The sequence below is a fragment of the Dissoconium aciculare genome, assembly GCF_010015565.1.
Source record: "Dissoconium aciculare CBS 342.82 unplaced genomic scaffold K489scaffold_16, whole genome shotgun sequence".
Lineage (NCBI taxonomy): Eukaryota > Fungi > Ascomycota > Dothideomycetes > Mycosphaerellales > Dissoconiaceae > Dissoconium > Dissoconium aciculare.
The window spans coordinates 258,021-270,270 of NW_022984966.1; the positions used below are offsets into that span (position 1 = coordinate 258,021).

General features: G+C 53.2%; 4 protein-coding genes across 4 annotated transcripts; 3 read left to right on the forward strand and 1 right to left on the reverse strand.

The window, feature by feature from the left end:
• Nucleotides 1–3,429: 3,429 nt before the first annotated feature.
• On the reverse strand, nt 3,430–4,193 carry K489DRAFT_413540 (phosphoglycerate mutase-like protein; the record flags this gene model as incomplete). Its single annotated transcript, XM_033608051.1, has 2 exons — nt 3,430–4,052; nt 4,121–4,193. 2 exons carry the CDS (start codon nt 4,191–4,193, stop codon nt 3,430–3,432), a joined length of 696 nt encoding a protein of 231 aa, XP_033455760.1.
• A 488-nt stretch (nt 4,194–4,681) lies between these two features.
• K489DRAFT_384632 (uncharacterized protein) lies at nt 4,682–7,861 on the forward strand. Its single transcript, XM_033605902.1, has one exon. It carries the CDS (start codon nt 4,825–4,827, stop codon nt 7,591–7,593), a length of 2,769 nt encoding a protein of 922 aa, XP_033455761.1. The 5' UTR covers nt 4,682–4,824; the 3' UTR covers nt 7,594–7,861.
• Nucleotides 7,862–8,413: 552 nt separating this feature from the next.
• Nucleotides 8,414–11,673, forward strand: K489DRAFT_384633 (translation initiation factor eIF-2A). The gene is made up of 2 exons (XM_033605903.1): nt 8,414–8,937; nt 9,012–11,673. Exons 1-2 carry the CDS (start codon nt 8,913–8,915, stop codon nt 11,189–11,191), a joined length of 2,205 nt encoding a protein of 734 aa, XP_033455762.1. The 5' UTR covers nt 8,414–8,912; the 3' UTR covers nt 11,192–11,673.
• On the forward strand, nt 11,400–12,149 carry K489DRAFT_89277 (uncharacterized protein). The gene has a single exon (XM_033609014.1). It carries the CDS (start codon nt 11,607–11,609, stop codon nt 12,039–12,041), a length of 435 nt encoding a protein of 144 aa, XP_033455763.1. The 5' UTR covers nt 11,400–11,606; the 3' UTR covers nt 12,042–12,149.
• The last annotated feature ends 101 nt before the right edge of the window (nt 12,150–12,250 follow it).

Here is a 12,250-nt window from a genome sequence, read left to right on the forward strand (position 1 = left end):
CATGTACGTAGTGCGGGTTCATAAATGTGTGCGGGTGGTGAGGCGCACCATTGAAGTAACCGACATGGCCGCCCTGGCTGTTGTTTCGCTGGTTCGCTTGGTTGAACGCATCTGGACTCATCGGGTAGCTGTTGGAACGCATATTCGACTGATAGTGGTTATATGTGGCCGGATCGGTGTAGAACATCTGCGGGTTGTAGCCTGGGACCTGAGGACTCACGACGAGCCCGTTGGTGTGATAAGGTCCCGCCTGCGGCCACCAGCCCTGTGGCATCGTCTTGGCCGGCTGATGCCAATGTTCCTCGTAGGAATGAATGCCGGGAGGAGCGGCGGGCATGTCTCGAATCATCATGGTGTGTGCGAATATCTATCCCTCTCTGTCAAGATAGCAGACGGCTGCCGGTGCAGGGTTGGATGCAGGGTGCAGGCGTGACGGGTGAGGGAAGGTAGAGACTGCAGGGCGGACGTTCCGCTTCTTGGGTGGGAAAAGGTATACGAGCTGATGCCCAGCGGGAGATGTGTACGGGACGAGGACGAAACTGAAGCGCCTGACAGGAGGAAAATAGAAATCGAAGAGGCTGGCAGGCGGCCTTTCAAGGGCCTGCCAGGAGAAAAGGCGACATTGCCAACCCGGTCGTGATGCAGGTCACAAAGCGGTTCCGGAACGTTGACGGGTGAAGTGAAGAGCAGGTCAATTTTACACGCACGCGATCGAGGCGTCAAGTCGAAAGGGACGAGGAAAACGTCGATGGTAGTAGCCGCAGGAGTGACGAAGAGCTCGATGGGAAGAAAGGATACACAGCGCGGGACGCGTCGGTTTGGGGCAACAGGAGTCTTACAGCTCACCTTTCGAGCGAGTATACGGTACGTCGGCGGTGGTGGTGGAACCACGGATGAGATGGAAGGCTTAGATAGTTGGGTACAATTGCCGTGTCCTCCTTCGTGCGCACACCCTACGTGACCGAAGCAACGAGAAGAGGAAAGCTTGTCCAGAGGAGACGGCAAAGGACCCGGACGGTAACAATCCTGTAGCCATTCTCGCTGACGATAGAAAGAAATGCATCTGGATTTTCTGGAGTTTCTGTGAAGAGCACCTGGGCAGAGTGTCCTACCATCGTGGGGCAACTGCCGGCAGCAAAAGGTCATGTTACCGGAGCGCTCCATTGACAGGAGGCCCGTGTCTGCGAGCCATGATGAATTATTGTCACTGTTGATTGATTGAAAGATGTGTCTCTTTCATGGAAGAATGAGCCAGATTGCCATCTTGGATTCTTGGGTATCTCATTCCCTTTGATGAGATGAAAGGCAAGGGCCGCGCGATGGTACCACGGTCGTCCAAATGTCGCACCCGAACAACAGGCATGTGGGGGCGGACAGAGAAGAAGCAGTACGCGGGCGAGAGATTATACGTCTTTTTCGTGTCTTTTTCTTTAGGGTTAGTGTTTATGAAGTTGCGATCTCATATCATTAGGCTGGTCAATTGAATAAGATCAAATATCGCGCATTTGAGATCTTCAAGAGAGGATAATGGGTGACGTGGAGATTGGAGTATATGGTAATAGATTCCAAGGTTGCCCAGGTGCTTAGAGAACCCGAGGAGGACATATATGTCCGGGTCTTGGCATTTCGACTATATAGCAACCTTGGAATACTAATACATTTGATGGATATCTTGCCCAATGATCCTGTAAGACTTGGGCAGTTGACGGCAACCCCTTTCTCTGCATATCGCTTGTAAAGAACTATCACTTCCATCTTACTCACCATTTCGAATGCCCAGGGTCTACGAGAAAGCGGGATCCGATCATCACGACGGTAGGGTTGAGCAGACATTCTCCTGTACATTTTTCTGCGATTTGTAGCTGGCGAACTGTAGATGGCTCCTAGCATATTCCAATGTGTACACTTGACTCGTCCACGCACGCCGCTGTAAATGTCATGTTGACGTTCAAAAGACAATGGCCATGGATACGATCGACACACAGGAACTCCGGACCAATGGTTGTCACGCCCACCGTTTTTACGGTGCATAGGGCGGGCCTAAACGGCAAGAAGGAATGAATTTCGAATGAACATCTCCCTCTCTTACCCAGGCAGGTACAATAATACTCAAGGGACGCTCGAGCAGTCCACGTTCAGCTATCGAGCGTTGGATGACCTCTCCCTCTCTCTCTACCTACCAAGCAAACTTATCTGATTTGGATCTTTGGGTCGGCAGAGATGGAGACCCATGGGAGAAGAGGAGTGAGACATTGTGCTCCGATCACAATCCAAGGTAAATTACTCATGTGAACGGAAATATCGAAGTTCGTGACGCGCTCGTGTTGGGTCAAGTTCAATGAATGTGGTGGAGAGAGAAAGGTGTATTCGTGGTGTATTCGTGGTGGAGAGAGAAAGGTGCATTCGTGGCGGAAGAAGCGGAGGCATGGCGGACGAGACGAGACGAGAGGAAAGGAGACGAAATGACAAATGACCTAGGTACTTATCAGAGAGGCGTGAGGCATATCTTCAGAAGCGGAGGTATGGCGGCCGAGACGAGACGAGACGAATGACAAATTAGGTGCTTATCAGAGAGGAGTGAGGAGGCATATCTTCACAAGCCCACCCAGTCGGGGACAACGAAAAAGAAAATGAAGCCAGCCAAGTCCGATATCAGCCCTGGAGCATGAACGTCTGGCTCGCTTCCGACCGTCTCGCTGAAAGAGCTGGAGGGACAATAAACCTGCTGCTGAGGGATGCGTCGCACCAATTCTGCACCGTCATCACCATGATCATTGTGGGCAGTATCGTGTTACATGTCACGACATACAGCATAGCCTCCATTAAATATTCCTCGATGACGAGCATGTCCGCCTCCAATCATCTTCGGTCTTTCGTCCTGTTTAATGACGATGGTCCCGAATGAGAGAGAGACACAGAAGATAGGAACGACCGGTTATCAGAAGTGGAACAGCGCACGAGAGCTGTCAGATGGGTCTCCTTGATTCTCGCCGAAGCCATCGGCGATGATGGAAGAACTCGGCTTCGGCGTCGAGGAACTCATGTCCACGTCCGATGATCCGAGGATTCTCGCGGATGTGAAGGACCTGGGACTCTAGAGAAATCTACCTCGCAGGCTAAAAGCCTCGATGGGAATTAGATCTGGGTTGGCGAGGCGAGGCGAGGCGTCTGATCTTGAGACCATCTGACATAGCATCGACGATCCAGATGTTGGTAATTCTGAGCGTAAGCATCGTGATGCCTCTCTTGAGGAAGACGACACACCCGTCATGAAGCACATCCGCTGCGATAAAATAGTAAAGGACTTTCATTGCTTTTATCGAGATCTCAGGGCATTCTATAGGAACTCTAATCTAAGCCATCGCCGGCATCATTTACCATCTATCTACGGTCTTCTCAGCCACATCCCCTGCTCCCCACTTCACACGTTCACAACTTCCCACCCGCAGGGACGAGATCCGCCTCCGTCGCCCTCCAAGGGTATCCCGGCGCAAGGGACTCCCTGCCCTCCTCAACAAGAAAACACTCGTCCTTCCCCACGAATTCCGGATCAAACGTGAAAGCCTTGACCTCCGCGTTCCGCCACGGGTGCAAACCCGGCCCGGTTTCGGACGCCATCAACTGCCTCAAGAAATCCCCATGGGCGACGAGGACGATAGTCTTCTGCGGCTGCTCGCGGAGGAATTGCCGGACCCATTTCGCGCGTTCGGCGAGCGCGGGCAGATCCGCGGCGTAGAAGCCCGCCTTACTCGTCCAGTCCGGTGTCAGGCGGGAGAAGTCAAAGTCGGCGTATTCCGGGAGTTTCTCGAGCTCGGCGCGCGGTGAGCCGATGTTGCACGGCTCTGGGCCACATTCCTGCGCTTGAGGGATGCAGATTATGGATTTGATGCCCAGGCGTTCGATGGCCGGGGAGAAGGCGTAGGTGGTTGTTTGGAGGGTACGCTTGAGAGGAGAGGTGACGATCAGGTCGATTTCGATTTGTAGTTGAGGGAGGGCTTCGACGAGGGACTTGGCTTGCTTGACGCCGAGAGGTGTGAGGACGGCATCGAGGACTGTTTGGTTGATTGATCCATGTTAGATCATGAGGTTGGTTCTGGTTACGTTAGATGTGGATACTCACTGTGATGTTCTAGGTTGACATTGTGCACGCCTTGAGCATGCCGGACGAGGATGATTCGGGAATTCGGCGCCATGATGCTGAAACGATCGATACGACACGGTCTTGTTTAATCTTGTTTAATCTCTAGGGGCGAATGATATGTGTGATATGAGGAGATTTGCGATTTCACTCATTCGTGCAATTTCATAAACCATATCGTTGGGAAATGCTGTCACGATCGTGACTCTTCCAGGTCACTTCTTACCCTTTCCAGCGTAGCTCTTCAACAAGACCCTGGGAGGTGTTCTCCACAAGGATTCGTTACTTCGTGAGGACATGGTTTTTTTTTTTTGAAATCTCCGTGGGTGCGATTCGATAATATATTCCAGGTATTTCATATGAAATACGACACTGCTGAGCACTGGTGACTACGCCATACGCAACAATCGCAACATTGGAAGTATGTAATAATGTGCAGGTGCAGATCTATGCTTTGGTATGTAGCGCAAAAGCGGCAGTGACGGAGTTTATATAAAGACCTCCGAGCTTCATCATGCGTTCGTACATACCTAGGTAACTTAAGAAGGAATTTGGACCGCCTTCAAGGTCGGTCTTCTGCCGTCATGTCACAATTTCATTGCCTCTTCATCACAACATGCCTGTCGGCCCGAATGCGATGTGTTGCTTGATGGAAATACATCGTCCTCGTTCTTCAGATTCACTCCATGCAATGGCGCTTGGCACAAGCGCAAGCAGCGCTCCGCAACAACATCACCTTCAATGGCTCACGACTTTACCACAATGCTCGTCAGCCTCCACGTCAACGTCAACCTGAAAAGCTCACTACGGCAGACTGGTTTGACATTGATTCTGAACACGAGGATCTTCGCGATATCGATGAGGAAAGGAATGTCGTAAAGACAACACGTGCTGGGAGTCAGAATGCAGAATCATCTCAGAGTTTGGCTACGGAGAAGGCGCTTTCAAAGCGTGTGCAGACCGCTCTACAAGCACATTATGAATCCAACGTCAAGAGCAAAAAAACATTTGCGCCATCCGAAAGCGACATTGGATTGAGTCGGGCCGGTCTCAACGTTCTGCTAGCAGAATGGGCGGCCAAATTCGACCCCCGCGAGAACGAGCCGGAAAGAAAGAAAGAGAGCAAGACTGCAAAGAAGGGGAAGAAGAGAAACAAGAATGAGGAGGAGATAATCAAGACGGAGACGACGGAGAAATCCGACCTGTTGATAACTAAGGAGAGCATTCAACCTCTCTTAAACTTCTTAGGTTGGTTTTCGAATTTACCTGAAGCATTGAATTTCCGTCGCACGGCGAGGTGGATGTCGGTCAGACATCCAACAGCCGAAGCCGTGCAGGCTTTGCTTGATCTCGTTCTCCGAAAAAGGCCCCTATCGGATGAGACCTTCAAGGAGATCACCGACATCCTCGTTGACCTGCTGCAGTGCAAGCACCACGACTCCATCACTGCTCCCATTAGATCTTATCTCGACGCTCTTCCACAGAACGAACACTTTTGCATCATTCTAGGTCGGGTCATTCGTAACTTGTACACCCGCGCGCCGGAAACACTGATGTCCTCGGTCCCACCAAATATACATCTTTGGTTGACTATCCTGAAATCATTGCAGAAGCCCCTGAATGCCAGAACCTGGCACGGGCAATACATCTCCCTGGTCCAGCGAACGGACGATTTGGCAATGCTTCATAGCTACCTTGCTGGTTTGAGCAACAGCCAGCTTGCCTGGACACTTCTCCACGGCTGGGTGCCCAGACTGATCGGAGCTTTTGAGCCACCACGAAGAAAGGCCAAACTTGCAGAGAACGGCGGTCAATCGCCAGCCGAGAGTGCACACGATCCAACGGGACGCCATTCGCAACACTCAGACCAACATCTCAATTTGATGTCTCAGGCAAGAACAGATCTATCCGACATGCGCGCTCTGGCGTCTACCAATCCCGGGAAGTACGACTTGCTCGTCGAGTTGCTCGGACTTCTTCACAAGTGGGGTCTGTCAAAGGACATCGTCAGGAAAAGGACGCGCGAGGTTCTGAATCTGTTGTGCCGCCTTCGAACCTCGAGCGAGCTCAAGGCCTTCTACGATCGGGTCCGCGATCATCCTGAACTTGGGGCGACGCCCGCACTGCGAATGCAGCTCATTCGGCACTATATCAGCATGGACGAATCGTATTATGCCTATCATGTCGTCAGTCACGCTCCGCGGCTTGAATTCAACCGCGAGTGTTACAAGCTGCCTCTGTTGATGATGGAGAAAGAGGAAATCAGCTCTGTGAACGTCGTGGGAATGCTTAGCAAAGGCCGCCGCCAGAACAAGCTGAAGCCCTCTGCGCCTGCTGGAGAGTGGAATTACCGAACCAAATCCCAAGGCCCGCAAACAGTTGCCGAGTATGTTCATATGGTCCATCTGGTTGCGCTCGCCCAGGCGGAGAGTCCTCAGCTCAGTGACCGTCAAGCATTCCGACGCGTCTGGGAATGCTACCGCTTCCTCGTCGACAGCGGGATCCAGCCCAAGAGCACCATCGTCCGTGCTCTCATCACCTCCGGGCTGATCCGAACGCATCGCCGGACCGGCCGAGGCCTTGTCCTGACGAAAGCAAAATACATCATCGACATCATCCGGCAGACAGAAGGCGACGAAGAAGCAACATTGTTCGTGGAGAAATTGCAGGAGCGCCTTGCAGAAAATGCGGTCAGCGAGAAGACCTTGCGTGAACAATTGGCGAGAGAAGCTCGGCAGCGGGCAATGTCACCAGTGCCGCCAAGCACGGCGTTGCTGGCCCGTAAACGACAGGCAAGCGCTGCTCTCCGGGCGAAACTGCGAGTCGAAGTTCGGAGTGAGGATGGCTCGCTGAAGCGAATCGACCTTCCCAAGTCGTTGGTGAAGCTTCCCGACGGGTCGTATCTTCACGAAACCTGGACCCGTCAAGATGTGGACCACGTCGCCGCTCATCTCACGGAGCATCGGCAGCGGCCAAAGCCATTTACGCAACGGATGCGCTCGAAAACGATTAGTGTCAGAAGAATACCAACAACCAAAGATATCTCGGGGGCGGAAAAATACGCTCTATCGAACACGCAACCAACAGGAGAACCGCTCGGGGAGAGTCAGATCCCGAGTTCATCGGACAAGCCTCCTGGAGTGAGAACGACTTCTTCGACAGACTCCGATAGCATTATGGACAGCCAGGACGACAACGCCGCTCAAACGAACCCGGGTCCGCTCCGGAGCCGCGAGACATCATCACTCCTCGACAGTTCCTGGAGAGAAACTAGCAGTAGCAGCACGAGGGAAAGGAGCGAGCTAACAACAAAGCCCGTCCTTCCCGGCCCTGTTCGCAGGGTATGCCAAGATGGTGCTCGGAGGCCCTCGGGTCGGCGTGGCCGCGTTGTCGGTGTATCGCAAGCTGGAGCGCCCTCAGGTCGGCGTCACCGGATTCGCAAGATCGGCCGTTGACGCAAGATTGTGGACGAGGTTTTTAGCTGCTAGGGCGGAACGAAGAGTAGCAGCGGCAGAAGGAGAAGGTGGAGGCGGACCAGGACGAGGACGAATGATGCAACCCGGGTCATCCTCTCGTCTCAAAATGGGGTCGATTGTAAGATATCACTGTATGAATAGTGTCGAGATGCCCCAGATATTTTTCATTGTATCTACTGTATTCGATACTGTAGATACCTCCTTTTTGTCTTTGATGATGTCGCCCACACCACGGCCGATCCCCGCTCACGAAGACGTTTCCACTCCTCCTTGGCCGTCATGACTGCCGTCTTCCTGATTCAATTAATCCCATGGCATTGCGTTCTGAAACACGTTTGTTCACGCGTCGATGTCCCCCGTATCGTGGTGTTCCCTTAGCGTTTCGATGCCAAGGACGATATTAATTGTCCAGGGTCTGTCCCTCTTCTGCTGCTAGTGAGGAAAGCCGTTGTATTATGACGGAGTGAGGGAGAGAGGATATAGATTTCGTCAGTGGGCAACGCGATATATACAGTACAGGTTTCGCCTGGGCCAGGTGCATGAATTATCATTATTAAACAGACATGGGATGACACAAATATAACGGTGTGCATTATGTGTATATTTATGCAGTCTGTTATGGTCATTTCTATGCATGCCTTGGATAACAATAATACTGTAGTAACAAACAATAGGAACAGCAGGTTCATTCTGTCCCGTCACATGTTTCCATCGCTTGTCTTAGGGTAATGGGTGGACAAGTGGGTGATATCACGGAATAATTCCCATTTGGTCGGAATTCAAACAAACACCACCACCACCACCGCTAACTACACCTTTCCTCCTCTCCTCTTCTCTTCCCTTTACATCTTCCTCTCTCTTTTTCCTTTCCTCTTCACCTTTTTCGCCTTCATCCTCCCTCTGCTACCGACACATCCACCTCGCGTGCGCTCAGTTGTCTGCTCTCCGCTGCTCAACCCAAAAGAAACAACCCCGACAATTTCCAGAATTTTACCATCGAGGTGGATTTAACTATTCAACTCGATCTCGAGCGAATCAGCCATCTGCCTCAGGGACCGAGATCAACCTCATCGTCGAAACTAGATCAATCACCCCATTTTCGACGTCAACAATCGTCCTGGATACTCAAGCGCATCCTCACAAACACACCGCTTCAACCTCTCGCACCGAAATCCGAAGCCCGGACTCGTTGAAAAGCACAGAAATTCCAAAATCGCAATCTGCCTGCCCACAGCAATCAACCAATACACATAAATCTTCGCAGTCGACGGGACGAGTTTCGTACAGGAATCGCAGTCATGGCGCAACCAACGCAACTTGCATGTAAGTTTCGCACAATCGCCAATGGCAGGTGGGGCATCTCATGGCCGGACAAATGCTAAAGCTTTCCTCTCTAGACCGCACGTCTAAGAGCGTCGGCATGTTCGCTGCGGCACCGCTCTATGCGCCCGTACCTGGCTTTGCGCGCGCCGAGGGCAACCTCCGATGCTGCGTCTATTCTCCCGATGGCCGCTTCTTCGCCTGGGCCTCGCCGGACAACGTCTCAGTCGTGGATGCAGCCGCGGGGAACATTGTCACGGTACTGCCGGCAGACTCGGTGTATGAGCTGGGGTTCTCACCATTGGGCACGTACATCATCACCTGGCAACGTCCTTCCAAGGACGCCGATGGCAATGCGACCAAGAATCTCAAGGTCTGGCGTACTATCGATGACAACGCTGGTGAAGGCGGAGAACGAGCAGTGGTGGGACAATTTGTGCAGAAGAACCAGACGGGATGGAACTTGCAATACACCTCCGACGAGCAATTGTGCGCTCGCCGCGTCAACAACGAGGTGCAATTCTTTGAGAGCAAGAACCTCAGCGCGGTGTGGAACAAACTCCATGTGGATAATGTGCAGGACTTTGCGTTGTCGCCGGGCAAGACGCATTCGATTGCTGTCTTCGTGCCGGAACATAAAGGACAACCGGCAGCGGTAAAGGTCTTCATCGTGCCGCAGTTCAATCTGCCCGTGTCTCAAAAGACGTTTTTCAAGGGCGACAAGGTTCAATTGAAGTGGAACAATGAAGGAACGAGCTTGATTGTGCTCGCTCAGACGGAAGTCGACAAATCGAACAAGTCCTACTACGGAGAGACTATGCTTTACATTCTCAGCGCAAGCGGCGGCTTCGATTCGCGCATTGCCCTTGATAAGGAGGGCCCCATTCATGATGTCAAGTGGTCGCCGAATTCGAAGGAATTCGGCGTGGTATATGGCTACATGCCTGCGAAGACCACCATTTTCAACCAGCGCGCCGTCGCAAACCACAGCTTCGCATTGGGTCCACGAAACGAGATCATCTTCTCTCCTCACGGTCGCTTTGTCATTGTTGCAGGTTTTGGTAACTTGGCAGGCCAGATGGACATTTACGATCTCGAGAAGAATTATGAAAAGGTCTGCACCATCCAGGCGAGCAACCCGACTATCTGCGAATGGAGTCCCGATGGGCAGCACATTCTCAATGCGACCACCAGTCCGAGACTGCGTGTCGATAACGGTATCCGCATCTGGCATGTTGGAGGCAGTCTCGTCTATAGTGAAGACATGCACGAGCTCTACAATGTCGTCTGGCGGCCGCAACCTGTCGCGAAATACCCGCTCGGCAACCCGCTCGGTGCTACGCCCGCAATCCACTCCTCGGCACTCGAGTATCTTGGTAAAGTCAAGACGCCCTCCAAGCCCGCCGGTGCATACCGACCTCCTGGCGCTCGAGGCACCGCCACCCCGAGCATGTTCAAACGAGAGGATGAAGGCGGCGCCGCCTTCATCCGTGAGATGATGACCAGTGGTCGCGACCATACCGAAAGCAATGGCTTCGGGAGCAGGCCCCGGCGGCGTGAAGTCCCTGGCGCCGAGACGATTGAACCGCGACTCCCGCCAGGTGCCGCGCCGGGCGGCGGTGTTAGTTTGACCGCCCCAGATGGTGCAGCAGGCGGCGACGACAGCCTGAGCAAGGCAGCATTGAAGAACAAGAAGAAGCGTGAAGCGAAGAAAGTCAAAGAGGCCGAAGCAAAAGCGGCCGGCCTCGCCGCGCCAACCGCGACTAATGGTGGCGGTAACAGCGCCCCAGCAGCAGCGGCGGCCGCTACTCGCAACGGCGACGCCGGCGCGAACAACGCCTCTCGCAGCCGATCCAAGTCCAAGTCTGGCTACGAACAACCCCGACGAGGAGGCCCCGAAGCCGGCCGTCAACGCGCGCCGGCCTTCCCACCAGGTCTCAACCCGAACGGCGCACAGCCACAGCCACAGCAACAACAGGCCCCCGCCGCCAAAGCCCCCGCTCCTGCGGTCGCCGCCGCCGCAGCACCTCCGCGCCCACGCACGCCTCCTCCAGATGTGACCGTCACCGGCGCCGGCGCCGTAGGATCCCCGCACGAGAAGAAAATCCGCTCGCTTTTGAAGAAACTGCGCGCCATCGATGATTTGAAAATGCGTCAGGCCGGAGGCGAGAAGTTGGAAGGCACCCAAGTGTTGAAAATCGGGACCGAGGAGCAGGTCCGCAAGGAACTCGGTGGCTTGGGATACACTGGCGACTGAGGCATGAAGTTGGGTTTTCGTCGCTGGGGGAGTCTTTGTTCGTTGGATGAGCGGACCGGAAAAGGCAAAAGTTTATAGACGGAAGAAGAGTCGTCCGCGGTGACAGGCGAAAAGTGGCCCCTTCTTGACGAAGAAGCATGGATGATGCGATTCGACGGGAGACTTTTCTGATGATCAGACAAGCCCTCGGCATCGAAGAAAATGACGACAACGCTTGCAGGAAAGGAAGGAAAGGAAAGATTTTGAACGCGGCATTTGCATCCGATCCCTCTCTGAAGCAAGAGCAGGGAGATAAGGAAAAATGAGGCTGTTGAGAACGAATCTCTTCAGATTATGACATTACCTCTATCGAAATTCAATGAAAAAAACTTAGATAAAAGACGACGCTTTTTAAACGCAAGCAGTGACAGCACGCATGTGTCCTCGTGCTGGAAAATTTCATGCATTGCTTCTTGTCCTGTGCATACGACTTCATCTCTCTCTAGATCTCCGATTCCTTCCTCCCCTACTACTTTTTCCACTCCGTTTCCGCGGCTGCTCCTGCCGCCGCCGCTGGCGGCTCCATAACAGAGCGGACGACGACATTTCTACGGTGTCGTGTGTAATGAATCCGAAGATGTTGAGCTTTTGGCAGTGCAACAATATTCAATCTGCGGGTCACATGAGATATGGAAAAGAAACGACCATCCGTGAACACCACCACCACACCCCCCCTCCTGGAATAATAGCAGCGAGTCTGAATTTATGGCCAGACGGGGAAGGGGTATGTCGAGGCGGCATGCGAGACATTCACGACACGAAGGCGGGATGCCACAGGCGGGCGGGCGGCAAAGTGTGGAGATGGAGATAAAGAAGCGCGAAGGGCGACGAAGGGGGAGCTAGGAAAGGGGGAAGGAAGTCCTCATCTCGAATTTATGGAAAGGTCACAATATCGCGTACAATCCACCTCCGTTGCGAAGAAGGTTCCTCCAGAGCGCATGCCCATTTCCCTCCCTCTATCTCCATCGGAAGGCAGCACACGGAACAGAACGAAAGAAAAAACAACCAAATCCCGATTTG

Coding starts and splice junctions, on each gene's coding strand:
- K489DRAFT_89277 (XM_033609014.1), top strand. CDS start 11,607: ATGTGTCCTCGTGCTGGAAAATTTCATGCATTGCTTCTTGTCCTGTGC.
- K489DRAFT_384632 (XM_033605902.1), top strand. CDS start 4,825: ATGCAATGGCGCTTGGCACAAGCGCAAGCAGCGCTCCGCAACAACATC.
- K489DRAFT_384633 (XM_033605903.1), top strand. CDS start 8,913: ATGGCGCAACCAACGCAACTTGCAT. Junction 8,938..9,011: donor GCAACCAACGCAACTTGCAT/GTAAGTTTCGCA, acceptor TTTCCTCTCTAG/ACCGCACGTCTAAGAGCGTC.